Below are 27,840 nucleotides of genomic sequence, written 5' to 3' on the forward strand. Positions count from 1 at the left end.
GAATAAAATGGTTCAAATGATCAAAAATTACATTGGAGATGCATCTATTTTGTCTAGTTATTGAGATTGCAGTTCCTGCCTAATTTTTCTTGGTTTAACCTCATCTCAGCCTTTTAGGCAAAGTTGCCATTTGAAAGCAAAGCAAAACATCCATTTAAAAACTGAAATAGTGGGCCAAAGGATTGCTTTGTAATATGTATTTTAGATGTATGTATGTGTGGTAATTGGCATATACATGTATCCATGAAATTCATTGAATTCATACCTATAAAAATTAAATCTGTATGAAACAAAGGATTTTAATAAAATTCTTTCCAACCATTCTTAAGTCAATAATAATTCTGCATAAAAGAATAGCTTTTTTTCAGATAATTAATACATAAAATATGGTTGAGCTTTTAAAAATTGCTTGTTCTAATCTCAAACTGTGAAAGCTAATCTGGGTACTTTAATAATAAAAATATTCTGGGAAATTTTCTATACTTGAATTTTTCATCTTTATAATGTATGTATGCATGTTCTACACTATAAATTATGCATTCAGTGTTGGAGCTCCTCCTTCCTCCCCATATCTGAATTGGAAAAGGGAGCACACTGTCATGAGATTGTTGTCAAAATGTCTTGAACAGGGAGTTAAGAGGGTGTGGTTGGGACAGAGCCACTATAGACAAACTGATAAAACTATTTGGCATAGTGGGGAAAGCAGTGGATTTGGAGTCAGATAAGTATAGTTTTGAATCTTGTATGAACTTTGGCAAATTACTTAATTTGCCTGAGTCTCAGTTTCCCTATCTAGACAAAGTGTTGAACTACATTATCAGCTATAGTGGGTAAGAAAGCTACATTCAGAATCAGAAGACATGGGTTCAAATTCCATCACACATCATTGCCAGCTGTGTGGCCATAGGCTACACCTAATCTCTCACAGCCTTAGTTTCCTAATCTGGAAAATGGGCATTATAATATCACTCAATGGTTAGTAGGGTCAAATGAAAGAATGTATGTAAAGCACTTTGTACACTTTAAAGCAAAAGATGAACATTAGCTTCTATTCTTCCTGTATCTCTAAATCCTAGAGGATCCTAAATTATGCCATGACTTTGCTTCAAATTAGAAGACATACTAAGTCTAGACATTCCTGCAATCCAATACCTTTGTTGTTTACTTTCCTTCCTCCAAGGAGTGACCATGAGAGGGCATCTGAGGGTTCTGGGATAACTCATCTCTTCCAGTGAGGGAGGAGGGTGTTGAACTAGTGCCATTCTTAGTCAAAGAAGAGAATAGAACTGCAGGTTTTTTCATTGTTTTCCCTTCATAGAGAAAAATGCTTTTAGTCATACAAATATATCTTTTAAAAGTTAGAAATAAATGAATTAATAAATTTTCTTGGTTAGATGGGTTTTTTTTTTTAATTGAATGGCACTGAACCACACTTAAGTTACAAATCTTCTGAACTACATTTTTCTTTTAGTTTATATTTAAAGATATATTCATATGCACTTAACTAACTCACTTTCCTCTTTTTTTTTGTAACCACAGAATGACAGCCTTAAATTTGAATTTCCTGACTTGTTGGTTTGTCACTAACTTAACTTTTTTTTAAACACTGAGTTTAATTTAAGCAAGTTTCCCAGCTATTTTATATAAAGATCTCCCAAGAGTTTGAGTACTACCGAGAGCAGCCACCACTCTGCTTTATATTTTCCTAATTTTTTGAGTACATATTATGCCGTTCATCATTATATTTTTAAATTATTTGTATTTCTGATAGTTTATCCATTTGTAAATGGGTCAGTAAACATTTAAACATTTTATAACAGTATAGAGAAAACTAAGATAGCACTCTAGGGAGAGGGGGATCATAGATTATAGATTGAGAGTTCCAACAAATCTTAGAGATTAGTTAGTCTAACTCTTCATTTTATAGTGAATGAAACTGATGCCCAGATAAAATGACTTGCCTAAGCTCACATCAATAATAAATGGCAGAGTAAGGAATCAATATGTCAGGCCTTCTTTTCTCTATAGGAGCGCATCATCAATGACTCATTGGCTTTTAGAGTACCAAAGGATTTAGATCTGGAAGAGATCTCAGACATTATCTCGTGTCGCCCCTTCAGTCATTTTACAGATGAGAAAACTTCTCCCCAGAGCAGGGCAGGGAAGTGACATGTTCAATTCCCATCATGTATTCTTTCCATTCTTTAGTATTAAAAAATGCTGCTCTCCTAAAGCACATATAATTATCCTTAAAGAGGAGCCTGTAGAATGCTAAGATATGATTGATTTAGTCAACTCAATGGACAAAACAGTCAGTTTAGCTCATTTGGTTGATTGGTTTATGTTTGTTGATTGATTTTTTCTATCTTCCCACTGTTGTGCTGTATCAAGATAGCCTCCCTGAGATCCTTTGACATCCTTTTATCAGATGTATTTAATTTCCTTTTTCTCTTCTTCTAGGAGGTTCTCAGGGTTGATCATTTGTTCCCACTTCACCTGACAAAAATTCTCTTTGGCGTCATTGATATTTCAGTGACCTATGCCAATATATTATCTATATTAAATGAGTATACTATAGCTTTTCAGTTTAATTAAGAATGACTAATTGAAGAAGGAAAGGAATTGGAGTTCAGTCAGGACACCCTGCTCTAGGCAATCTTAACAAGAGATAATGACTTGGTTTTTATTTAATGACACTTGGGGCAAATAAACATTCTGGGAATGAATATTCCCCAGATTTGGCAAGGTAGACTTGAATTAGAACACATTGGACCTTCAATTCATTTTTGTTTATTAAGCTGGAACCCACAAAGTGACTGGTGGAAGAACTTGCTGTCTTTCTGAATAAGGATGATACAAGAGAGGAGCGGAGGAGCGGTAGTCTACATTATAATACATTTTTTAGAAATTAGACAAGAGAAGCTGCTGTTTCTAAAAGGCATCAAAAGCACTCCCCTTCATCCAGAAAGGATTTAGTGTAATTAGTGATTATGAAAATAGGATTGAATGAAAAAGAAATGAATCTGTGAACTCATCTACATCTCTCTGTACCACTACTCCCTCTCAAAAAAACAAAAAACAAAAACAAGAAAACACAACAACAACCAAAAACTTTTTAATGCTTTTTTCCTGAGCAGCACAGCAATTGGCTACTCTAGGTCTGGCAATGGAAGGAGTGAGTTTCATTGGAGTAGATGGGGCAATTAAGAGGGGTATAATATATATGGAAACAGAACTACTGAGAAATGTCAAGAAAAAATTTTCCCCATGATTAGACTTTCTTTAGTATCACTTATTCTCTTATGACCCATACATCTTTTTGGGGATAATTAATATCTCAAATATTAAGTTCCAAAGAGATTATTTTTAGATAGGTTGAATAGAACAAGTACTTAGTCCACATTACCTGTTCTTTCCTCTGACTTAACTGTTCTTCCATCCACTACTTTGTTTTTTTCCTTTTTGGATAACATTAGCATTGCTTAAGAGTAGTTTGGGCAAACAAATAAATGAATAGTAAATAAAAAACTAACTGTATAAATAAATTAATAAATGACTAGTTTTGTTTTCCAGCTAATGGCAAAATGAATTAGCTTTCATATATACATATGCATGAGAAGTAAGTTGCAAAATAGAATGAGAGCTAGTCTTGAAGCCAGGAAGATCTAGAAGTCCCACATTGGCTATAGTCTGTCTGTGACTGTGAGAAAGTTTCTTAAGCACTCAATGCTCTCTGGACAACTCTCAAAGGTTAAAAGTCACTGAGAAGATGCTAACCTGCATTGGTAGAATAAGTGTTTCTTTGCCCAAGAAGTTCCCTATATCAATGAAGTCATAGGTCTCATCCCTACCTGGCTTATACATACGGTGTATATATGCACATATCATTTCTTTATATTCACAGTCCATTAAGAACAGGATATGGAGAATATGATTGCTTAGACTATTTCTTTTTTTTTTTTTAAACCCTTACCTTCCATCTTGGAATCAACACTGTGTACTGGCTCCAAGGTAGAAGAGAGGTAAGGGCTAGACAATGAGGATCAAGTGACTTGCCCAGGGTCACACAGCTGGGAAGTGTCTGAGGCCACATTTGAACCTAGGACCTCCCATCTCTAGGCCTGACTCTCAATCCACTGAGCTACCCAACTGCCCTCTGCTTAGACTAATTCTAATCCAAATTCTCAGCTCCCATCATATAAGACTGTTGAGTAGCTATAACATTAAAAAAGTAGGATAAATGCAGAACAATAAAAGCAATTCATATTCTGGATGAGAATGTGAAGAAAAACTAGTTCTTGCAGAAAACCACTTTTGCACTCTTGTCCTACTGTTCTGGTTTCTACATGGGGTCCAAGTATTTATTTAATGTGCTTTACCAGGATATCCCATTTAAAACTCTGACAAGATTGTTTACATTTCTCTCCTGCCCAGAGGCAGTTAAATACACGTTACAGGATAAGTAAGATGACTTGGCTGCCATGAGAAGGATATGCTAGTCAGATTTTTAATGTAAAAATGAAATAAGGAGAATGACAACTTGGAAATTACACTATGGGTCAATAATTAGAGTGACATTAATATCCAGAATTCTTATTAATAATTCTAGTGTAAGTGAAATGAAAATGTATCAAGAAAAAGAATAACAGGAGCACATAAAAATGTATGTCGTTGTAGTAAACAGTATTTCTTTTATATCCAAAGACTCCCTCCCTGCAACTACCTTTAGTTTGTCAGAATTCTCACTGACTTCTTGAAATGCAATATTGGATTCCAAAGGTTTTAGGTTAAAAATGAGGCCTGAAAGAAAAAACAAGATGGTGTCTGCCACAGTGACATTTCAGTTGTTGAAATGTGAATTTATTTTTCTATAGCTAAACATTTAACTTTCTGCTTTTCGTTTAGTTCTAGTTATTTGGGAAGGCAATATATTTATGTGTCTGTCACTGATCATCTTCACTCAAAGCTGCCATCTTGTCAAGAGAAACCATATGGTGTTCTCCCACTGTACTACGCTCCCTTACACACACACACACACACACACACACACACACACACACACACACACACACACACACACACACGAAACAAAAAGCTTTCCCTCTCGTTCGCTTCACCTTTGTTCCTTCACAAAGTAGCTTCTATGATTTGTGTCTTCATGTTAAACCTTTTTAGCTGACCTCATGCGCTCTCTGAATTTCAAAGCATATAGGACATTGTCTGTTGTTGGAATCTGATACATTAGTTCAATAGGATCATGTTTTATCTAGAATAAGTTGATTATTGAGTAGTAAAAGACCTATACAAACATGCATGTGATGTATCTGTATACACCTGTTTATATTCATATTTCATTCCTCAATCATGTTCTTGGAGGGGAGAGTCATTGTCCTGGAAGAGGCATTAAATATTTTTGAATGATGATTATTTAGGTGGGAGTGGCAGTGACAGATAGGTAGGGTAGAAGTAGTATTTTAATATTTAAATTTTATTAAATTAAATTAAATATTTAAATAAATAATTATTTAAATTTCATATGAACATTAATGTTGCTAATCTGGTCATTCTGAAGCCTGCATTCTTTTATTAGAAATGTGCTCAATTGGGTTTAGAGCATCAACTTTACAAGTAGATGATGGGGGTTAGATAAATTTCTCTGAAAGAAATCTAAGGTTATTTTAGGGAAGATTCCATGCAATTTAGCAGGGTGAAATGATAGCCAAATAGCCTAATTGGATCATAGGCTACACAAAGAGAGTCCTTCCTTTCTTTTCTGCTCTAATCTTTCTGCATTTGGAGTATTGTGTTCAGTTCTTTTGTCAGAGGTGACAAAAAAGGTTGATAAGAGGGATGCCCTCCAGAGAAAGGCAACCTGCCTGGTGAAGGGCTTTGAGGCAATGCTGCATGAGGATCAGTTGAAGCAATGAATGATATTTAACCAAGAGAAGCCTCATTGGAGACACAATAGTTGTGTCTCTCATGCTGAAGAGGTATTCGGGTTGTTCGGCCTTAAAGGGCAGAACTGTAAGTGTGGTGGTGGTGGGACCCTTTACTAGATTACTATTACTAGATTCACTATAGTCAGTGGTCTCTCACTAGAGGCATTCTTCCCAAGATTATATGCCTGCTTGTTGGCTAGGTTATAGGGAGGGATTACTTTTTGTGAGGTAGTTGGAAGAGGCGGCTTTTGAGGTCTCTTCTAACCTTAAAATTCTGTCATTTTGATTCTGTGGTCCTATTGAACAGATTTTATAAACGGTGACAGTTAGAAATCTGAAGCGGTGTTCTTTTCTACCAAAGTAGCAATTTCTCTTCATCAAGAGAGAAAGTACAGACCAGAATAGGTTAGTCCAAAGGGCACAGTGTGAGCTTCTTGAGGGCAGGACTGTTTTCTGTCTTCTTTTGTCTCCTCAACCTTAGCACAGTGCCTTGCACACACTAAGTAATCACTTAATGTTTACTGATTTGACTTGAAAATTTTTCCTTTAAATATTCAGTCTGTCAATATTTACTATCTACTATATTCCAGATAATATTCCGAGAGCTGAAGAAGCAAAAGCAATGAATGAAACAATTTCTACTCACAAAGAGGAGTCTAAGAGGAAAGGAAAATCTAGGTTTTGTGACACAATTTCCTTAAATATATTGTCATTCAAGGAACTAAGTGGTGCATCGGATAGCACTTAGTACAGTGCCTGACACATAACAGATGCTGAGTAAATAAATAATTGGTTGAATGATAGATCTCTGCGTCTGGAGTCAAGAAATCCTGAATTCAAATTTGCCTCAGAAGCTAGCTGTGTGATCCTATAGAAGTCACTTAATGTCTATTTGCCCGAGTTTCTCTGAGGATAGGATAATTTAAAACACTACCTTCTGGAGTTGTTGTGAGGACCCAATGAGTTATTTGTCGAGCACTAAACACAGTGCCTGGCACATAGTAGACATACATGCATGCATGCATACATGCATGCATACATACATACACATAGACATATGTGTGTGTATGTATGTATGTATGCTTATTTTCCCATTTCAGGGGGGGGGGAAGCTAATAGATTTATTTGCATAGCACAATGTAGATCTGATTGTGAACAATTTAATTTACCTCTCAAGACCTTGGATTTTTTTTAATCTAGAAGAAGAGAAAATTGGACCAAATAACCCCTAAGGTCCCTTCAACTCTGAAGCTATGAATGCCAAATGTTGCTGCAAGAATAGAGGTTTGCATTTCATGTTTAAAAACTTGACTTGTGACAAAATTGTAGTCTACCAAAAAAATGAAACAGTGGAAGTAGCTTGTGAGAAATCAATATCAATTTAACTCAAATGATTAAATCATTTATTTTATGTGTGGTAGAGGAAAAGTATCTGCCTATGTTGGGGGAGGGGGGATCACTGTGGAAAATCCCTCCCCAAATGAAGAATGGTTACTACTATAGACTACTTTGACTGTGGTCAAAGTTACTATACATTAGAGGTAGGGCTTTAACCTAGATCTTCATGACTCCAAGATTGGCTCTCTATTCTACCAGGCTTCCCTTTCTAAAAATATATAGAACAGAAGAAAAAGAAACTGCCTTTTAAAAAGAAATTATGATCATTATATAATTCTGAGTTTTTAGTACCGTGTAAATTTAGATTTCAGTGTGACTTTAAATATTCACATTGAAACAACCTGGACATTTGGAAGTTGTTGTTTTTTTTTTTAATCTCTTACCTTTTGACTTAGAATAAATATAGTATATTGGTTCTAAGGCAGAAGAGCAGTAAGGGTTAGGCGGAGGGGGGGGGGGGGGTTACATGACTTGTCCAGCCCAGGGTTACATAGCAAAAAAGTGTTTGAGGCCAGGTTTGAACTCAGAACTTTCTGTCTCTCAGCCTGGGTCTCAATCCACTGATCCTCATCTAGCTGCCCCCTGGAAGTTCTTTTTTAAAAATTCAGAAGATTCCAAAGTATTGTGGCATGCAACAGGCTTTCTATAAATATTGTTCTCTTTCAACTAAGCAGATGGAGAGGGAAATCCTTCTTTTGAGCGATCCTAAAGAGAGCAGTAACTGTCCTGGCCATTTCTTCAGGGAACCAACAAATATGACTTGGCATTGAATTCAGCACATGACTTCTGTCATCTTTAGCCTTTTCACAATTCATGATGTTCCAGAAAATATCAAGATAACCTGCCTTGCTATATAGTTACAAATTATTTGTTGAGACTTTCTGCTTCCAGAATGAAACATACATATTTCAAGCCATATTATTTACACTTGAGATGAGATTATGGATTAGATCAGGATGAAAATTTAATGAGGAACCCAATTAATGTTTTATATTTGTTGAGTCTTTCAAAAAGTCAGAAGCTCAGAGCAACCAAACTTTGGTTACCTTCCAGCACAAATTTCAGCAGACCGCTTAGGAAATAATTATTACCAGACTGATCTTCCTCAAAATTTGCTACCATTATGTTATAGTTCCCCATTTCTTATTGTATCTGGTCTAAATTCTTGTGCCTGGTCCCAGTTCTTGTGCCCTGTCCTAACCTGTCTATGATATTCTATCTGCCACTACTCCCCAACACTGACTTTTTGCCCTAAACCCTACTCTCCTTCCTACTATGAGGAGTGATAATAGCATTTGCTTTTTCAGGATTGTTGTGAGGACAACATGAGACGATCGGTGCAGGACTTTGCAAAACTGAAGGCACTTTATAAATGTTAGCTATTATATTATTATTCATATTTCTCTTACAAAATTTTAAACTTATGGGGTCATAGTTCTAGATCTGATTGGGACTTTGATACTACCTAGTCGGAACCTGTCATTTTCAGAAGAAGAAACTAAGGTCCAAGGAAGTTAAATGATTCGCCCAAGTGTGCACAGGCAGAACACAGTAGAATTTGAATTTAAGTCATCTGTTCCAAAATTGATTCTTCATTCCATTGTACAAACATTGCTGCTTGAAGGTCCATTTCCCCCTCCTATAATGCCTAGCACACACATAAGTACCCAGTAAGTTTTATTTGAGTTAGGTTGCTCTTACATGGCTTTTATTTGGCTTGCAAGGATTAGTATTTTTAAGTGACTGATAATAATCTCTAAAAATTTGTGTTATCTTAGGCAAATCACTTCCCCTTCCATTTTTTTTCATCTGTAAAATAGAGATTGTACTCGATGATTTCCAAGGTTGTTGTGTATTTCTAGCTCTAAACCCTACTCTCCTTCCTACTATGAGGAGTGAAATTTGAGTGTTTGTGAATACTCTTCTTTTCTCCACTAAGATTTCTATGCGTTGATGCTAAGTAACACTGCAGATGTGAAACAAGTTGTGACTTCTGCTACATAATAAATAGAAACAGCTGTGCAATTAGATAACAAACTATGGTGGTAAAAATGAGGTTTAAATTAACTGAAAGAAAAGATATAATATATTTAGGAGGTGTTACTAAATTCCAGCACGACTGCAAATTTTACACTCCACACAGCTCAAGGCAATGATAAATTTGCCTAGTGACTAAGTGTGTGTGCAGCCCTTAATAACACCTGACTAGAATATCACTTGATTTCATTCTCCCACTGGATTATGACTTGGGAACAATACCAACAAAAACCCTGGAAGAGAAATCTTCTGTTTTACACACAGACACCGACATGTGTGTGTGTATATGTGTGTATGTATGTATGCATGTATGTGTAGTTCTCTCCCCCTCTAAAAAGCATTCTCCTTGATATATGGTTAGGGAACCAGAATATATATACACACACACATGTATGTACCATATGTACCAAACACATGCGCTGTATGTGCACATGCATGTATATATACATACATATATATATATATATATACACCATTATAATGTATGAACACGTATATAAAACAGACTCATCATGATCTGTATCTTCTTTGATATTTCAGGTGGTTAAGAATCCTGTGGTTTACTTTTATTATAGAGATATAACCAGATGGATGAAGTATCTAAATAATGCGTATTATATTGTCAGTAATCCGTTTTCTCTTTAAAGCGCTAGACTGATGATTTTGAAGAGAGGAAAAGTAAAGCTTTGTTATCTTCTTTCTCACACAGCATATTAGTAATGCCTGGGAATCTGTGTCATGTGGGAAGACAGAGGATCAAATGATGGCCTCCGATCAGGGTCGGAAATATATAAATGCATTCTCCACCAGGACTCTGGTCATGTGAGACTCTTCTGGACAAGCATTATAGTTTTCAGAACACTTCAGAATGACTTGGGATTTACCATTCCTCTACATGAAACTCTTCATGAATGGGAGATGGACCTATTTTTGTTGTGGTACAACAGTTGGGAGCAGCACCAAGTGCATCTTTAGTCACTGAGCATATTCTTGTTGGATTTCACCCAACTAAAATAATTTTTATATAAATAACAGTTTTACCTAAATTATTAGGTAATAAATTATAATCAGTTATTAAATATCTTAATACAGAATTTTTAAAAAAATTGAAAGCTTTTTTCCCTGTATTTTTGAAGATCCAGCAGACTAGTATTGTTTTTTCCCTTTGGAATTTTGTATAAACAGCAGTTGCTCAAACATTTCTCTTTCTAAATCACTAAACAGAATACATTGATACAAGGCAAATTAGTAAAAGCATTACTATTAAAGTTAGTTTTAATACAAAGGGAAAACTAGTCAAGACTGTTAAGTGCTCATGGTGACAAAGTTTGAAGTACTCTGATTTTGTTACTGTACTAAACCTTGTTTTGTGTGTTTTGTTTTTGGTTAGCTTGCTTTAAAAATTATTACTGTATGAGACATAGTTTTATGAGAACAAATTATATTTTTATTCAGTAATTTAATTTTGTAAATGCCAAATGGATAATGTGTTTTGCTGCTATGAACTTTTAGCATATAGACATGCTGCTAGTGTAAAGGAGGCAGTAGAGCTTGATACAAAAAAGAAACAAACTGTTTTAGCTAATTGACCTTGCCTTAGCATTTCTGATTTTTTATTTTTATTTTTTTATATATACGTACTTATTTTCTTTTTGTAATACATTGGGAGATTTTTTTTCTTGCAGATTTTATGTTTGATTGGTTTTTTGTTGGTTTAAAAAGCATATGTTGCACCTTCTTTTATTTTTGGGAGATCTCTGTGTTCATGTTGTCTGTTCGTGTTTTGGTCAGTCAGACAAGGAGAATTTATTAAGCACCTAGTATGTGCCAGGCACTGTGCTAAGCACTGGGGTTACAAAGAAAGGCAAACATCAGAAAGTCATTTCCTCAAGGAGCTCACATCCTCCCAGAGAAGACGATGTACAAACAAAATAGAGGCAGGATTAAACTGGACATAATCAACAGAGGGAAGGCACTAAGATCCAGATAAATGGGAAAGTCTTCTTGTTTCATGTTCAGCCTGACTGTTTAATCCAAATTTAATGTATCTGATTAGTGACCCAATTGTTTAAAAATGTATGGCTCTGACTACTGCCATACTTAGCCTTCACAGATCTGCATCTATGGAGGTAGAACACTGGTATTAATAGCTAAGCCTGACTTTGCTGCCTTAATAACATTTAGTGCAGACTAATCTGCATTTAACTTTTGATATGACAATGTACTTAACTGCCTTGTAGAAAAATAAAGTTATGTCCCTATTTTACTTATATTTGATATTTCTCTCAATTTCTTACTTAGACTATATGGAGTATAGGAGAACAGAACTAGTCTGTGGTATCTCCCTTTAAGAGAAGAACTCAAAATGCTTTTTCTAAGCCAACAAGTTGATAATCTGTAAAACACTTGAGTGAGTTGTGAGGAACTCGAGCTTCATCTTCATTTTAGTGTATGAGACACCAGAGCAAAAAAGTAGTCAAATAATAATTCACAAAAAAAGAATTGGCAAAATCATGGACTAACCCAAATTTCTTAATATTCTTGTCAACCAGGGGGCAGCTGGGTGGCTCAGTGGATTGAAAGTCAGGCCTAGAGACGGTCCTAGGTTCAAATGTGGCCTCAGACACTTCCCAGCTGTGTGACCCTGGGAAAGTCACTTGACCCCCATTGCCTAGCCCTTACCACTCTTCTGCCTTGGAGCCAATACACAGTATTGACTCCAAGACGGAAGGTGAGGGTTTAAAAAAAAAATATTCTTGTCAACCATTCAAGCTTGATTTAAAGATGACAGATTCTCACAATGGATGACAATGCCCTGCATTTGGAGGGTTTTAACATTTGTCACAGTTAACTATAATGCTCTGAGATTATTACTTAATATACTTTAATTATTCTATTTGATACAATATTAATAAACTATTCTTCTAATAGTATCTTAAAATTTTTGCATCAGGAACACATTTTTCAAATTCCATTTTAGTTCTGCTTCCTAGAATTAAGCAGCTCATGCCATATATAATGAGCATGAGGTGCTCTACTAAAATCTGATGTTACACATTGATCAGATAATCACCTTTCATGTAATAATTATTAAAATAAATATGGGTGACAGTATGTTGGTACCTGACACTATGCAGGACAGATACAAACTAATCCTTGCTCACTGTGCCTGAATTTATGATATACTTCTTTACTATGGATATCTAAATGAATTTACAGAAATATAAGTTGTTTTTCAAATAGAAATCCATGTAGATTTAAACTTATAAGATGCACACACAGAGGGAATACTAAACATCTTAAGCATATACAGTGTAAATTTTACTAGCCCATACCTAATACCTTTTTTGATCCAACTTAAAATCTCTAACATGGGTACATATGTAGCAAGACCAGTGAAATCAGAATTGTTTAATAAGACCCATGCATATAGGTATGTCATGGGAATGCAAAATATTGATAGGATCCTAATTTATTATCATGGCTATGTTTAAGACTACACTAAGATACAAGTGGGATTGACAAAAATATTGTTCAGGCATTTTATAGTCATATCCAACTCTTCATTGCTCCAATTGGGGTTTTCTTGGCAAAGATACTGGAGTGGTTTTCCATTTCTTTTTTCAAAATAAATATGTACACTTTTAAAAGATCTAGAAAGAGGTTTTATAGCTTCCTTGGTAATTATACAGTTTCTGTACTGGAAATATACCTTAGAGACCTAAGTCATTTTAAAGGTAAGTAAATTAAATTTCAGAATTTTTGTCACTCATTCATTGTCTTCCAGCTTCATTGTCTCCCAGCTAGTGACACCTTTATTTATTTCCTGGCTCTTTTTCCCAGGACTCTTTCCCTTATGCCCACATATCCAACCATTCCAAAATATGATTAGTAACTTTGACTAAATAAAAGCTAAGCATTACAATAAGGATTGTACACTTGTACAATAAGGTTGTATCACAACCAAGTAGAAGACCATCAGCTTCATTAATAAAGATCCAAGATGGAATTTTTGCACAAAAACAACATAGTGGAAATTAAAAGGAAAACAGTTATCCCAGCAAATTCTTTTATAGTAAATTTCTCTGATGAAAGTTTCATATCCAAGATACATAAGGAACTGACTCAAATGTTTAAGAACAAGACTCATTCCCCAATAGATAAATGATCAAAGGACATTAACAGGCAGTTTTCAGAAGAAGAAATCCAAACTCAACAAAATAAAAAAAAATGCTCAAATCAATAATTAGACAAATGTAAATTAAATCAACTGAGGTTTTAGTGCCCACCCATCAGAATAACAAAAATGACAAAAAAGGAAATTGATAAATATGGGAGGGGATGAAGGAAAAACAAGGATATTAATGTACTATTGGTAGAACTATGAATTGGTCCAGTCATTCTGGAAAGAAACTTGAAATCATGTCCTCAAATTGACTAAACTGTGCATAGCATTTGATCTAGTGATAACGCTACCTGATATGAAAAAAAGAGGAAAAATACTCAACTGTAAAACTCTAGTTTGGGGTGTTTGGGGGGCAGTCTTATGACAAAGAACTTGAAACTTTGAAGTCAACTGGGAGATGGTTGAACAAATTGAAGTAGGAATAGAATATGAATTTAGTAGAATATTTCCTTGTAAGAAATAACAAAAGCAATAGCTTCAGAGAAACTTGAGAAAAATTCTATGAATTTATGTAGAATGAATTGAGCAGAACTAGAACAATTTCTATAAAAACATTGTAAAAACATCCTTGAAAGACAAGATCTTTGTCAATGAAACAGTTTCAGAAGACTAATGATGAAGCATATTACCTACTTCCTATAAAGTGGTGATACATATTCAAACATTGGCCATTTGGGACATGGTCAACATGGAAATTAATTTTGCTTGATTATACAGATGTATTTATTTTTAAAGCCCTTACCTTCTGACTTAGAATCAATATTGTGCATTGGTTCCAAGGCAGAAGAGAGTTAAGGGCTAGGCAGTGGGGTCAAGCAAATTGCCCAGGGTCACAGAACTAGGAAGTGTCAGAGGATATACACATTTATTACTAGTGTTTTATTTTCCTCTCAATGAGGGAGTAAAAGGAAGAGGAAGAATAGGGATACGGTAGGCAAAAAGAAAAAAAATGAAATGAAAGAGAGGACTATTGAAGTTTTTTTTTTAATAGAGAAGATAATAGAGGGCAGATAAACAGGAATAGACAAGCAGGACAGCTTTGATAGTTACATGGCAGAGGAGACAGAGGAGGATGGGGGAGTTCCAGCTTCCCCCAAATGAAGCTTGAGATTGGTTTGACCCTCAGCTCCCACGTCACTCCTCCCCTCCTTTATCTCTTAGATTCCATTCCTCTCCCTTTACCACTCTTCCTTCACCTGACAGATCTTGGATGATCCTGTATGCACGTGTGTTAGGGTGTGAGAGGAAGGGGAAAAATGTCCACCCCAACTAATCAATGCATTAAGGAAAAACGAATACAATGTGTAATACCTGCAGACTTGCTGCCTCCATGAAAGGAGAAGAAAAAAAAAATTCAGCACAAATATGTAATACTCAGAGGACTAGATATTAGTGATTGGAGATACTCTGAAAACATGCTTAGTAAAGCCTTACTCTCTGGGGAAAGGCATCTAGTCTCAGAACTCAGAGAAAACAAGATACTTCCAGCATGACCAACAGTATTTAATAATGTTCCCGTTGCCTCAAGCTTGATCTCTGTAAATGCTAATCTTATTTGAGAGGACTCAGATCGCTCACCTTGGTCATTATTCATGAAAAATAAAGGTAAACTGAGGCACAAAAAGAGTTACATGTTGAATTGATTCAATATTTGAAAAGAAAAGCCTACTGTTCATAATATTCTCAATTTCATATGTAATTCTTTTCTTCTGTTCTACTAGGTATATGGAAATATCCATTTTGGGGTCTTTGTTAAAATCACAATAAAACATCAAAATTAAAAAAAATAAAAGCCAGGCTAATATTGATTTCTATGTTATTGGCGTATCCCTGTAAAATCGCATATTTCTCTATGGTAAAATGGGGCCAAGATATTTAAGTAGAGAGCAGAGAGGAGGAAGGAAATGCCTTCTGTAGCAAAATAGAAGCAAATGCCACTGGGAATCATAACCATTTACTAAGAGAACCAGAAGGCTTCCAGAGCCATAGGTAGAGAGCTATTCGATGGAAGACATATAGAATGACTTTGACAAGAAATCCAGAATGAGGTCATGTGGAAAGCTTGTGACATCTCCAGGAATGGAGGGATTTGCATCATTAATGAAATCACAAATTCATCAAACCAGGATAGAATGCACATTCACTATCCTAAGAACTCAATTGAACGTGATTTTGAATTTGACCTCTCCTAAGGAATATTTCCAAGCGGTACTGTTCTTCAGGAAACATCTATGTAGAACAGCAAAAAGGGAGATCTTTTTTCTCTTAAGTCTTCAATGAAGAAAAACAAAGCACCTAGTAGATTTAATGTGATTTGCATACCTCTTTGCACATCTATCAATCATAGTCTCCAGCCCTGGGGAGTTTTCTCCTGTATTTATTATTTTCCTTTCAATCTTTCTTTGAATACATCAGAGTTCACTAACTTACTTTCTTTTGAGCCAGAAACTAGGGAAGTCAGCAAACTGAATTGAAGAACTATTGATTAGATAATTAATTAATTAAAGAAATGAAGTCTTGTTTTTAATAAGTACAAAGAGCAGAGCTGAAAAGGAAGAAAAGTGAGAGGCCAGTTATATACTGTATAACTTACAAAATCCAGTCAAGTATTTAATTAGCAGGTAATAGCACTCATTTCTAGTGTGTATGTTCCAGTGTTCATTTGCAAATGCTAAAGAAGTGTTTGAAAGCATGTGCTTAACTTTATTCTTAAATAGGCAAAGTGCTGGCATTAATTTGCTTAACCTCTTAGAGTGTAAAATTTAACTAACTTCTACTCAATTGGTCTAAATTGTAATGGTTTACATATTGTAGTAAATTAATTAGGCTTTAATTTTTTTTATCACTTCCATTGAATCTAATTTGAAAATCTTAAAATCTTCTATACAGAAAATGTTACCTTATTTTCCAGTGCATGAATCTTTTGTTCAAGATTAATGACTTTGGTCGAAGTATTAGTATTTTTAAAATACTAGGATATTTGTGAAGGAATTCCAAAGTCCTCCTACAAAGAAAAGATAATCCTTAATTAAATAGGGTTTGGTGAAGAGAACTGTTTGCAAAAAAAAAAGGAAAAATAAATAAATATTAAAAAAAAAAACCCTTACTACTGTGTAAACCTTGAAAAACCAACTAGATATAGAAGAAATAAATAGGACTTGTTATTATCATCAACGACAACTCAGTACCTTAGGGATGATGATCATGATGTGTGGACCATTATTTTATTCCTTTGGGGGAGGGGGAGTCTCACTGCATTCCGACACTTTAGCTGTCCCAAGGTATTCAAGGTAATTTCTCCCTTTCCAGTCAGGGAAACCAATGAGAAGAATAATTGTTAGAATAGTGATTGGTTCAGAATGTGGGCAAGGACAGCCTTGATTCAGACCGTATCTCTCTTGTATATAACTATTTGATGGATGTATCCCCCATTAGACTATGTGTTCCTTGAGGTCAAGAACTCTTCTTTGACTTTTCTTTGATTTCCAGCACTAGCATATTTTAAGTGCTTAATAAATAAATGTTTGTTGACCTCTATCACATATCCTTTTTCTTCCTCATTTCAAACAATGATAGTACAAAAAACTTGTATAAAATAACAAAAACAATATATGTAACAGAGGCAGGAGTGTATTTTAATATTGTCTTAATATTTAATATTGTTTACTAGCCCTGTGATTTCACCAATGGAGTTCCAGGGAGAAATTTCTTCTACCAATGCAGATGGATATTTTATCTGCAATTTCCTTGCCCCCGATATACCAAAAGATAAAGAGAATTACTCAGGATGAAATAGCTAGAATTAATATGTGAGGGTAAAAGGATGCCAGCTCTCAGGCCACTATACTATCTGCCTTTCTTGATTCTGTCTCAATATATTTAATAAAGGTAAACCGAAGCATATAGTTTCAAACTCTATCAGTTTATTAGCAGAGTATGAATCTGTCAAATGGCTACCTCACAGAGGCCAATGGCACAGGAGGAGAAGGCACAGCTCCTCTTTTATAAGCATAGAACAAAGAATAGGATAGGTTAGGAAAATAATGCAGCTGGTTGTAGGGTGGTGTAAAGATTAAAATTTAGGGGAGATGGGGAGACTGAGGCATCTGAGGCAGGTAGAAATTAGTTTCTCTCTGCAAGAAGTATTATATTTTTTAGAGGTTTAGTAAAGGTTAAAGATTAAAGAATATACAAGTAAGAAACATGTGCCTAGGCCAGAGGCCTAGACAAAATAACCTCATATCACGCAAGAGACGTGCCTGCTGCAAAACGGAAGTCCAAAAGAGCCAAGAGAGAGCCCCTCAAAAGCCTTTGAATCAGCTTAAATACCTTCTCTATCTCGGCCCAGGTGAGATTACAAGGCATTCTGGGGAAGTGGAGCAAAGGCTCATGGGGATTGTAGTCCTATATTCGAGTCTATTTTTTACAGTGGGCAGCATCTTGGGAGTGAAGACAACATGACTGGTTGGAAATTGGGAATGAAGGGCAGACAACAACTTCCTCCTTGCCTCCTGTGACTAAGAAATGTTAATGGTGTGAGTCCACCTGCAAGGTTAAAGATAGTGAGCCAGACTTTGTGTGAAAATCCAGGCATCTTTGAAAGATAGTTTGGTGGTGCAAAGATACTAGACCTGATTCCCTGGTGTCTATTTACATCCCTCAAGGATAACAGATTTCCCTGAAGCAAAAATAGATCAGTGATTAGCAGGAGGACTGAATTCCTAAACTTAACTCAGAGGCAGAGACCAAGAAATGTGGCTTGAGAAATCATACAAAATAGGGCAGTAACACAGAATAGGATCAATTTCAGAGTAGAATGAATTATAAGATGATACAAAATCAATTTAATTTCTTCAATTCTTTCATAGCTATAGATGACAGTATATAAACAAAAAATCATTAAGGCTAACTGCTAGTCATTCTTTTTAACATTTTTATTATTTTTCAGGTTACATATTGAAACGATTTTAAATAGTTGTCTTCTGACATTTTGCAATCCTTTTTCTCTCCCTCTGTCCCATCTCTCCTGCCTCCCCAAGATGGCAGGTAATATAATATAGGTTGTACATGTGTTATACAATATATATTTCAATGTTCATCATGTTGCGAGAGAGGGCTAATCATTTTTATTTTTTATTGTTTGAATACTTCAAGGATCCATTATTTCATTGTTCTAGGCCTGCTTTCCACTGATGCCGATCACAACCCTGATGGATCTTACCAGATCATTTTTGCTTTTATGGAGGTAGCACTGTGGCACCTGGTGACCAATCTCTCCAAGGCTAGGTAGGCTGGTTATTGGAAGATAGGCATGCTACTTGCCATCAGGTTCACTATTGGAAAACTTTCCAGTTTGGCAGAAATTGGCAGAAATTTTTTTCCACCAATATAATCTTCACAAACTAGTGTCCCCATCATGCCATGCAAAGGCACTTGAATAGTAGTTAAATGCAAATATTTTTTATAATAATTGATACTCTACAACATGATACATTAGAGAGTGAACCATCAAAGTATAGAAGACCTACTTTCAATTCCTTACCCAGACATATTGTTTATGTGATCCTAAGCAAGTCATTTAACTACTCACTGCTCTAGGCAAATCATAAAGACTATACATTTTAATTTGTTATTTATAAACTATAAATCTATTGTTTATAAACAACAAAGCAATTATCAATTTACATTGGTAAAAAGAATTTCCTCATCAGGCTTTCCCATGACCTATGATCTGGTCTAAAAGAAAATATATAGTCATATCTAAAGCTTAGATAAGAAAAACAACAACAACAACAACAACAAACAAACCATGAAGGAGCTGTGCCAGATATGAAGTCAGGAGGACATGGGTTAAAATCTGACCTCCAACATTTCCTAGATGTGTGACTCTGGGCAAGTCACTTAACCCCAACTGCTTAGCCTTTGTACTCTTCTGTCTTAGAACTGATACTAAAACACAAGGTAAAGGTTTAAGAAAATTGTTTTAAAGCTAAAACATGAGAAGATAACTGCTGACTATTGTTATTTTCTAACAATCAATGAAGAATAATTCTCAAAATTGAAAAGATAAAATTTCATTTAAACTGGGGTAAACATGAAGTCTTAGATAAAAAATAAATTGTGCAAATATAATATAGAGAGTTGGCTGGAATACAGTTCATATTAAAAAAGATCTGAGAATTACAGTGAACTGAAAACTTTTTCTGAATCAACACTGTAATTCTTCCAAGATGTAACTCAAGCACACTATTCTACATGAAAGCCTTCCTGATCCCTTGGTACATACATTCCCTACCCAAACTGTTCTGTATTTGTTTTTCATATATGCACGTGTAAAGGCAACCACTTGTACAGGTTCAGCCTGAGTGACTCCATATTTAAACTTCATTTAGATTTTGGGTACATGCACAACCAGCCTGTAGGAAGAGATAGGAGATTGGAAATACCCTTCCACATGCTCACTAATCCTATCTCCTTATGCTACTCTAATGGAGGAGAAACCTAGGTGGCACTAACCCCATCCCCTCATGATTACAGACACAATCAACAGACTTTTACCCTTATATGGAATTTGGTTATTCCTATCTATAAAACCAGAATACAGCTTCAAATTCAGCCAGTGGGAACAGCTGGTTGCCTCAATATGCCAAATAAAATGCCTTTACCTTTCTTTTCCTGAATTTACCTCATTGACCAGGGCAAGACCTGAACCAAGATTTCTTTTTACATACAAACTTATATTTCTGTATGTCTCCTCTAAGTTGCAGTTAGCTGGCACAGTGGAGAGTGCTCTACCTGGAGTCAGGAAGATTCATCTTTCTGAGTTCAAATCCATCCTCAGAAACTGACTAGCCATGTGAATGCTGTAAAGTGGAATATTAACAAGTTTGACCTCTAAACTTAAACAACAAGGATGGTGAAAGGACTTAAAATATTGTTATTTCCATCAACCGATAATCATACTAACTCTTGAATTGAATTCTCAAACTTGGGATTATTTGAGATGTATCTCCCAAAGCTAGGACTTTTCTGTTGGGCAGAGGAAACATAGATATGGATACTTCTCCCATTTTCTTCTGCAGGAAAATTCTACTTGATTTAGTTGCTTAGTTTAAGGTGGGAAAATGAATTCTCAGCATATATTCTCTCCAGGTATATATAAGTACATATCTGCCATGTGGGGGTAAAAGGCAGGAGAGAGAAATACCTTCACCTGTGCTTTGCTGTACTACTGATAGACCATGAAGTTTAGAGGAGAGAATTATTTATTTTTTTGTTTTACTAAATCCTTCCTACCAATGGATTTTCTTATTATCCAATTTGTTTGTTGGATTTGTTCTTCTGGTATAAGATACTCTTCTTCTTCAAAGTGCATATTGATGAAATCCCCCTCTCTCTTTAGTTGTCCAAACCCTTGAAATCAGCATTTCTTGAATTTGGGATTATTTCCAAGACACTTCCAAAGCTGAGAAGGGAATCCCTTCCTTGCTGTGTGATTCTGCAAGAAACTTCTCGGTGCTCTAATTCCTACCAAGCTTTTGATCTAGGAAAATTCCCCCTCTGATCTCTGATTTCCTACTTGTGCTCCAATGTGGAAAAAGAAAGGCAAAAGATGGCCCAAAACTTGAAATTTAGGAACTCCCCTTTTAAGTCTCCTAGGGAATTACAGATTGCCATGTGCCTTTTGCTAATAGTCCATATTTCCTGCCACTTGGAAAAAAGAAACCACATGGTCACAGGCTTCTCAAGCTACATGCTAGTACATGTCTACCTTTCCCATGTGCTTCTGACAAAAAGTCAAATTTTTTTTGGTGAGGATAGGGGAAGAGAGAAAACCCATCCTTCCTTATTGCACTCCAAAGAAAGGCATGAGGAAAAAAGTGAAGAGGGAGCTCTGAAGTATAAGAAAAGGGTAAAAGTATGTATTCTAAAGCCATGTTGAAGTGCTGGTTCTGAAGTTAGGATGACTCATCATCTTGAGTTCTAATCTGGTCTTCAACACTGTGATTTTGGAGAAATCACTTAACCCTGTTTACCTCAGTTTCTCATCTGTAAAATAAGCTGGAGGAGGAATTGGCAAACCATTCCAGTATCTTTGCAAAGAAAACCAAAATGGTGTCATGAAGAATTCAAAACAACTGAACAACAACAAAAAAACATTCTGGTCCTCTGTAGTTACAACCTCCTTTACTCAATGCTCAATAATACTAAACTCCAATGACCCTTTACAGAATTTTCCTGGGAATCAGAATCAATGGAATCCTATCAATTCTTTTTCTGAAACTTTTGGATCAATCAATCAATCAATCAATCAATCAATCAGCAAACATATGCTGAATATAAATTATGTGCCAAGCACTGGATTAAATGATGAGGATTCAAAGACAAAAGTGAACCAATTTTTGTCATCAGTGAGCTTCCATTTTAATGGGGAATAAAAAATTAATAAACTGTATGTGTATGTATGTACATGTATGTGTGTTTGCATGTGTAGAATACAAGATATTTTTGGTAGGGAGGTCAGAAATAGCTGGGGGACCAGAAAAGGCATCACATAGAAGGTAGTGCTTGATGTGAAAATTGGAGAAAATCAGGGATTCTGAAAGGTAGCGGATGGGAGGGAATGTCTGGTAACCATTTCCTTAATATTAATAACAAATAGCTCCATAAAAGAATTTGTTCTTGTGGTGCTTCAACCTTTTGGAGGATGCAATTATTATTAAAAGGGTCTCATCACAAGGTACCATATGCTTTTGAATCGGGCATATAATCTGTTTCTTGATTTCCTTATCAAATAACAATGGTTAACATATATAGAGTGCTTTGCATACATTATCTCATTTCATTCTCACAACCACTCTAGGAAGCAGAGGAAATTGGGACTCAGCGAAGTTACATGAACTGCCCAGATCATACATCTGAGGCAGGAATTAACCTGGTTTTTGTTTTTTTTTTAATTCTTAACTAACCATTTTAAGCAGTTCAGAGGATCTGATTCCAGTGGAAAAACTATTATTTTTCCCTCTATTGACATTCACTCAAATATTCTTTATTATGCTTTCCCCCTCTGCTTTCTTCATATGAGTATAACTTTTTAATGTATAGGATGTTCCCAACTCTATTATAGCAAACTGCTATCATATATAGACAGTAAACTACATTCAGACTTTGGAGGTATCCTGTATAGCAGAGGCAGCAAACTCACAGTGGCCTGAACCAGATTCAAATGTTAGAAAAAATACAATACAATACAATACAGATAATGTTAATTTGTGATTTTCTAAATCAATATGTACCTGTAAGGTTTCATTTCTATTTGAATATGACTATACAGCTGTACAGAATTTTCCCATTTTCCTGCCTTGTCTATTCTATTTCCTTTTGAATAATATATACCTAGCCAGATCCAGACGACAGTCATGGGTTTTATATCATGACGTTTTAATGATCCATAATCTTGGGGTAAAATATGCCTCCTTGTAATAAGTCCTCTAGTTTCTTTTGCTTGTTGCCTAATCTTTATTAATTTGTATACACATAGTTGAAAGCTATGGGTTTTATCCCTAGTTCCTTTCCTGAATTATATATTGGGAAATTAATATTTCAAATGCAAGTCCTCATTGTGTCTATTCTCCATGGGGTCTAGTGGGATGGATGTTCATAGATGGTTTCCTCCCTCTTAAAATGTTTAAAGTCATTTTAATTGTATATGTAAGGTATGCATCACACAAATAAATTCTTACCACCTATTATTTGGTTCACTCCACACTGGACAGTAGTCCGTCATCCCTCTATGTTAAATTGTATTCCGAAATTCCAAAATCCCATTCTCAGTCATCATTTGATTAGCTAGCTATTTATTTTCCAATCTAAATCATCATGTTATTAGCCAGCTATTTTCTTACCCAATCAGTTTTTTTTTTCCTTTGCATCTCTTGGCTTCAAAGCACAGCATTGTGAAAAATACAAACTATGGTCTTCAATTTCTGGCCAAAGACTCCATTATCTTTAGTGATATTATTTAATTTTCTTCTGGTGATATCATTACGCCCCTAGAAGTAGTCATATATCTTGCAAGCCTTAGAACATCTTCTAGTATGCCTTGGATACATGCCCCAGGAAGACAACAGATCTCTTCTGTTGTTATCAGATTGACACATTACTCTGAAAAGGAGTCACTAAACCCCCTACTCTTCTCTTCATCCTTTGATCTATAATAGGTAATTTCTCATCTGATTGTTTCTGTGGCTGTTCTTTATCATTTCTTGGAGGACAAGCAATTGCTTCTCTGCCCCATCCCAGACACACAGCTCTCTCCTAATCAGGAAGAGTCACAAATTTGTCATTTTCTCCAAGTGTACAATTGTGCTAGTCTTTCCATTCTTCTTCTGTGTGATATTCTTTCACTTTCCAAACTCTTGACCTGGGTCATGTTCTTTATCCCTTTGCATCCTTTCTGCTTTTCTTCTGGTAAGGGAGGGGAGTGGTCTACAATGCAAAGATAGCAATCATTGGCTGTGACAAAAGTACAAACAGAGGACACTCAAAGCAAGTTATTGAAAAATTTATCCTCCCTCCATATTGATTGAGATTCTCAGTCTTTTATTTTAATTTTTATTATTATTGAAAAGCACATATTCATATTGTTCATTGTTGTAAATATACTCATACATCATCAAAACCCCAAATAAAATCATAAATACACTGATGTGAAAGATGATTCAAACAATTCTTTCTCTGGTGGTGGATAGCATTCCCTGTCATAAGTCTTTCAGGATTATCCCAGATCATTGCTAAGAGTAGCCAAGTTTTCACAGAGAATCATGGGCCAATATTGCTGTTATTGTGTACAATGTTCTTCCAATTCTGCTTATTTCATTCTGCATCAGTTCCCTAAGATCTTTCCAGCCTTTTCTGAAATCATCTTGCTTATCTTCTTATGGCACAGTAGCATTCCATCACAAACGTGTCACATTTTGTTCAGCGATGCCCAACTGATGGACATCTCCTTACTTTCCAGTTCTTTGCCACTACAAAAAGAGATGCTATAAGTATTTTTGTACAAGTAGGTCCTTTCCCCCTTTTTATTATCTCCTGGGGATACAGACCACTAGTGGTATTCCTGGGTCAAAGAGTATGCACAGTTTTATAGCCTTTTGGGCACAGTTCCAAATTGCCCTCCAGAATGGTTGGATCAGTTCACAACTCCACCAACAATATATTGTCCCAATTTTGCCACATGCCTTCCCACATTTACCACTTTCCTTTACTGCCATATTGACCATTCTAATAGGTGTGAGGTGGTACTTTAGCATTGTTTTAATTTTCATTTCTCTAATCAAGAGTGATTTAGATCATTTTTTCATATGATTATTGATGGCTTTGATTTCTTCACCTGCAAATTGTTTGCTCATATCCTTTGACCATTTTTCAATTAGGGATGGCTTATATTCTTATAAATTTGACTTAGTTCTCTATAAATTTGAGAAATTAGATCTTTATTAGAGAAATATGTTATAAAAATATTTTCCCAGTTTGTTATTTCCCTTCTGATCTTGGTTGCATTAGTTTACTTGTCAAAAGCTTTTTAATTTAATATAATCAAAACTATTTATTTTTACATCTTATAATACTCTATCTCTTCTTTTATCATAAATTCTTCTCTCCTCCATTGATCTGCCAGATAAACTATTCTGTGTTCTCCCAATTTAGTTATGGTATCATTTTTTACATCTAAATCATATACTCATTTTGACTTTGGTATAGAGTGTGAGGTGTTGGTCTATACCTGGCTTCTGCCATACTGTTTTTCCAATTCTTGCTGGACTTTTTTTTGATAATATATGGAAGTTCTGATGATTTATATGGATTAATTTTAAATCCTGCAACTTTGCTGAAGTTATTAATTGTTTCCACTAGCTTTTTAGTTAATTTTCTAGGATTCTCTAAGTATACCATCATATCATCTGCAAAGAGTGATAGTTTAGTTTCCTCAGTGCCTACTTCAATTCCTTCAATTGATTCTCGATCTTAAAAAGAAATATTTAAGGGTGTTTATCCCTTACCTCTTTAAGTACTTTTATGACTTTTTATCATTATATTTTAAACAATTTCACAGCCATATTTGACTTCTTTCCCCTTTAGAAAACCAACCTCTTAATCATTTCACTATGTTTTTTGATTGCTAATTTTATTTACCAATTTGTTATACTACCTTTTATTGCTAACCCTGTTTTGCCAACCACCTTATCCTTTTCTTTCTTCTTTGGTCCTTCTATCCAAGGTCTTACTCCTTAATCTAACTCCTGAAAATTTATCTCACAAAAGCCAGGAATAGAATCTGGAAAAAGAAATTTATCTCCTTCAAATTTTCATTAATTTCTCTCAAAGTATGTAAATGTTTCCACTTCAAATTCAGTTTCTAGCTTTCTTTATGCTAATCTCCTCCAAATTACCTCCAGAATTCCCTTCTTCTTTCTGTTCAGCTTAAGACTTTCACTCCTTTCCAACTTCTTCTCCATCAGACTAAATCTAGAATATTTAGACTTTGTTTTTGTAGCTATAGAGGTCTATTGTAGAACTAATGATTGAAAGTTATAAGCAGACATATTTTTTTTCCTCAACATTAGGAAGAACTTCCTAATGCTCATAACTGCACAAATGTGGAAAGGGCTACCTCATGAGATCATTTGTCCACCACGAGAATTCTTTAAGCAGAAGTTAGGCAACCAAATTGTCAGGAATGATCTAAAGACAACTTATGTTTTAGCTATGAATCCAACAAGATTTTTAAGGTCACTTTCAACTAAGTTGAATTTATTTATTTCTTAAACAGTAATATTCAATGATTTTTTTGAATTTTATTTTAATAATTCAAAAGCAAGAATTAACTATATAATTTTGCCTGTGTGGACATAACCTTATTATGAATTAATTGCTAAGTTTAATTATATCTAGGTTTAGAACTTACAAAGTGCTTTCATGTAAATTATAGTTTTTAGGTATAGAAAAAACACTGGATTCAGAGGTCAAGTGCCTTGCAAACTTTAAAGTAATATATAAATGCTAGTTATTATTTGAGGACTCAGGCTCTAATCCTTTGTATATTGTATAACCTTCAGCAAGTCATTTAAATTCCTTGGGCCTCAATGTTCTTATATGTAAAATAAAGGAATGGGACCAAGTGATTTTTGAGATTCCTTCAAGTCCAAATAATGATGCTATGAACCTATGAATTATAATAGATAGCATTTACATTGCACTTTTAAGGTTTTCAAAGGTTTTCATCTCATTTTACTTTGAAAACAACCTTGCATATAGGTGCTATTTTAATGCTGAGATAAGTTAAGTAAATATGCCCAGAGTCAAATAGTTAATATCTAAGGTTGAATTTGAACTCAGGTCTTCTTGACTCCAGTACAGAGTTGTGTCTACTGCTACTCCTAGATACCAAATATAGCCCTTTCCAATATGGAGTTTCTGTGATTTGGAATTTGTGATTATTTGTACATATTTCTGATGACTTGTTTCTTTTTTCATCATGTCTGATTTTTCTCTTCTCTACTACAAACTCTGTACGAAGCATCCCTGGACTTGGGCTCTTGTGGCCGAGGAGTGACAGAAACAAGAGGAATGAATGCTTGGAGCTATGGACATCTCAAGGTATTGGTTATGTGGAGTTTGAAGCTAATAATCAATATAGTAGATAGCACAGAGTCCGATGGCTCACAAAGCTTTGACACAGCAACTAATATATTAAGAGATTTTAAAGAAAGAGGAAACTATACAACAAGATAGTTCCCCTTTGGGAATTGCTGAGTACCCAGGGGACAGTTGAGACTGTTTGGTAAGGGCCCTGATCATGTCAAAGACATTCTTAACCAAAATCTTTTTAAGTCACTAAAAAGCTATCCTAGGTCACGGGAAGACCTAAGATTTCCTCCCAGATCTATCTTTGTAGAGTCGAGATTTTTCCATGCTCTGAATTTTGATTCTCTCACAAATCTTTGTTTTCAGCCCTGACTTCTCTTCTGAGTTCCAGTCCTATGTTTTTCAACTGCCCTCTGGACAAATTTGCGGAGGTATCTTATGATCTCCTCAAAGTCAAAATGTCCAACATGGAAACAGATGTGGAAACTAAGGGTCAGGGAGATGAATGTCTCTTCTGTGACCACACATCTAGTAAATGTCAGGGACTGGATTTAAACTCAGATTTCTGCTGATTCTAAGTACAGAACTTTAAAAAAAATATCTTTTCTGTTTTTATACCAAAGTCATTTT

General features: G+C 35.2%; 1 protein-coding gene across 9 annotated transcripts in view; it reads left to right on the plus strand.

The window, feature by feature from the left end:
• Nucleotides 1–11,644, plus strand: part of MYB (MYB proto-oncogene, transcription factor) — a 38,352-nt gene extending 26,708 nt beyond the window's left edge. For all 9 annotated transcript variants that reach the window (XM_056818836.1, XM_003340390.3, XM_001370048.3 and 6 more), the window contains one exon: nucleotides 10,084–11,644. In XM_056818836.1, coding sequence (XP_056674814.1) covers nucleotides 10,084–10,200 — 117 coding nt within the window. In that variant the 3' untranslated portion in view covers nucleotides 10,201–11,644. The remainder of the gene's footprint in view (nucleotides 1–10,083) is intronic.
• The last annotated feature ends 16,196 nt before the right edge of the window (nucleotides 11,645–27,840 follow it).

Source organism: Monodelphis domestica, chromosome 2 (genome assembly GCF_027887165.1).
Source record: "Monodelphis domestica isolate mMonDom1 chromosome 2, mMonDom1.pri, whole genome shotgun sequence".
Classification (NCBI taxonomy): domain Eukaryota; kingdom Metazoa; phylum Chordata; class Mammalia; order Didelphimorphia; family Didelphidae; genus Monodelphis; species Monodelphis domestica.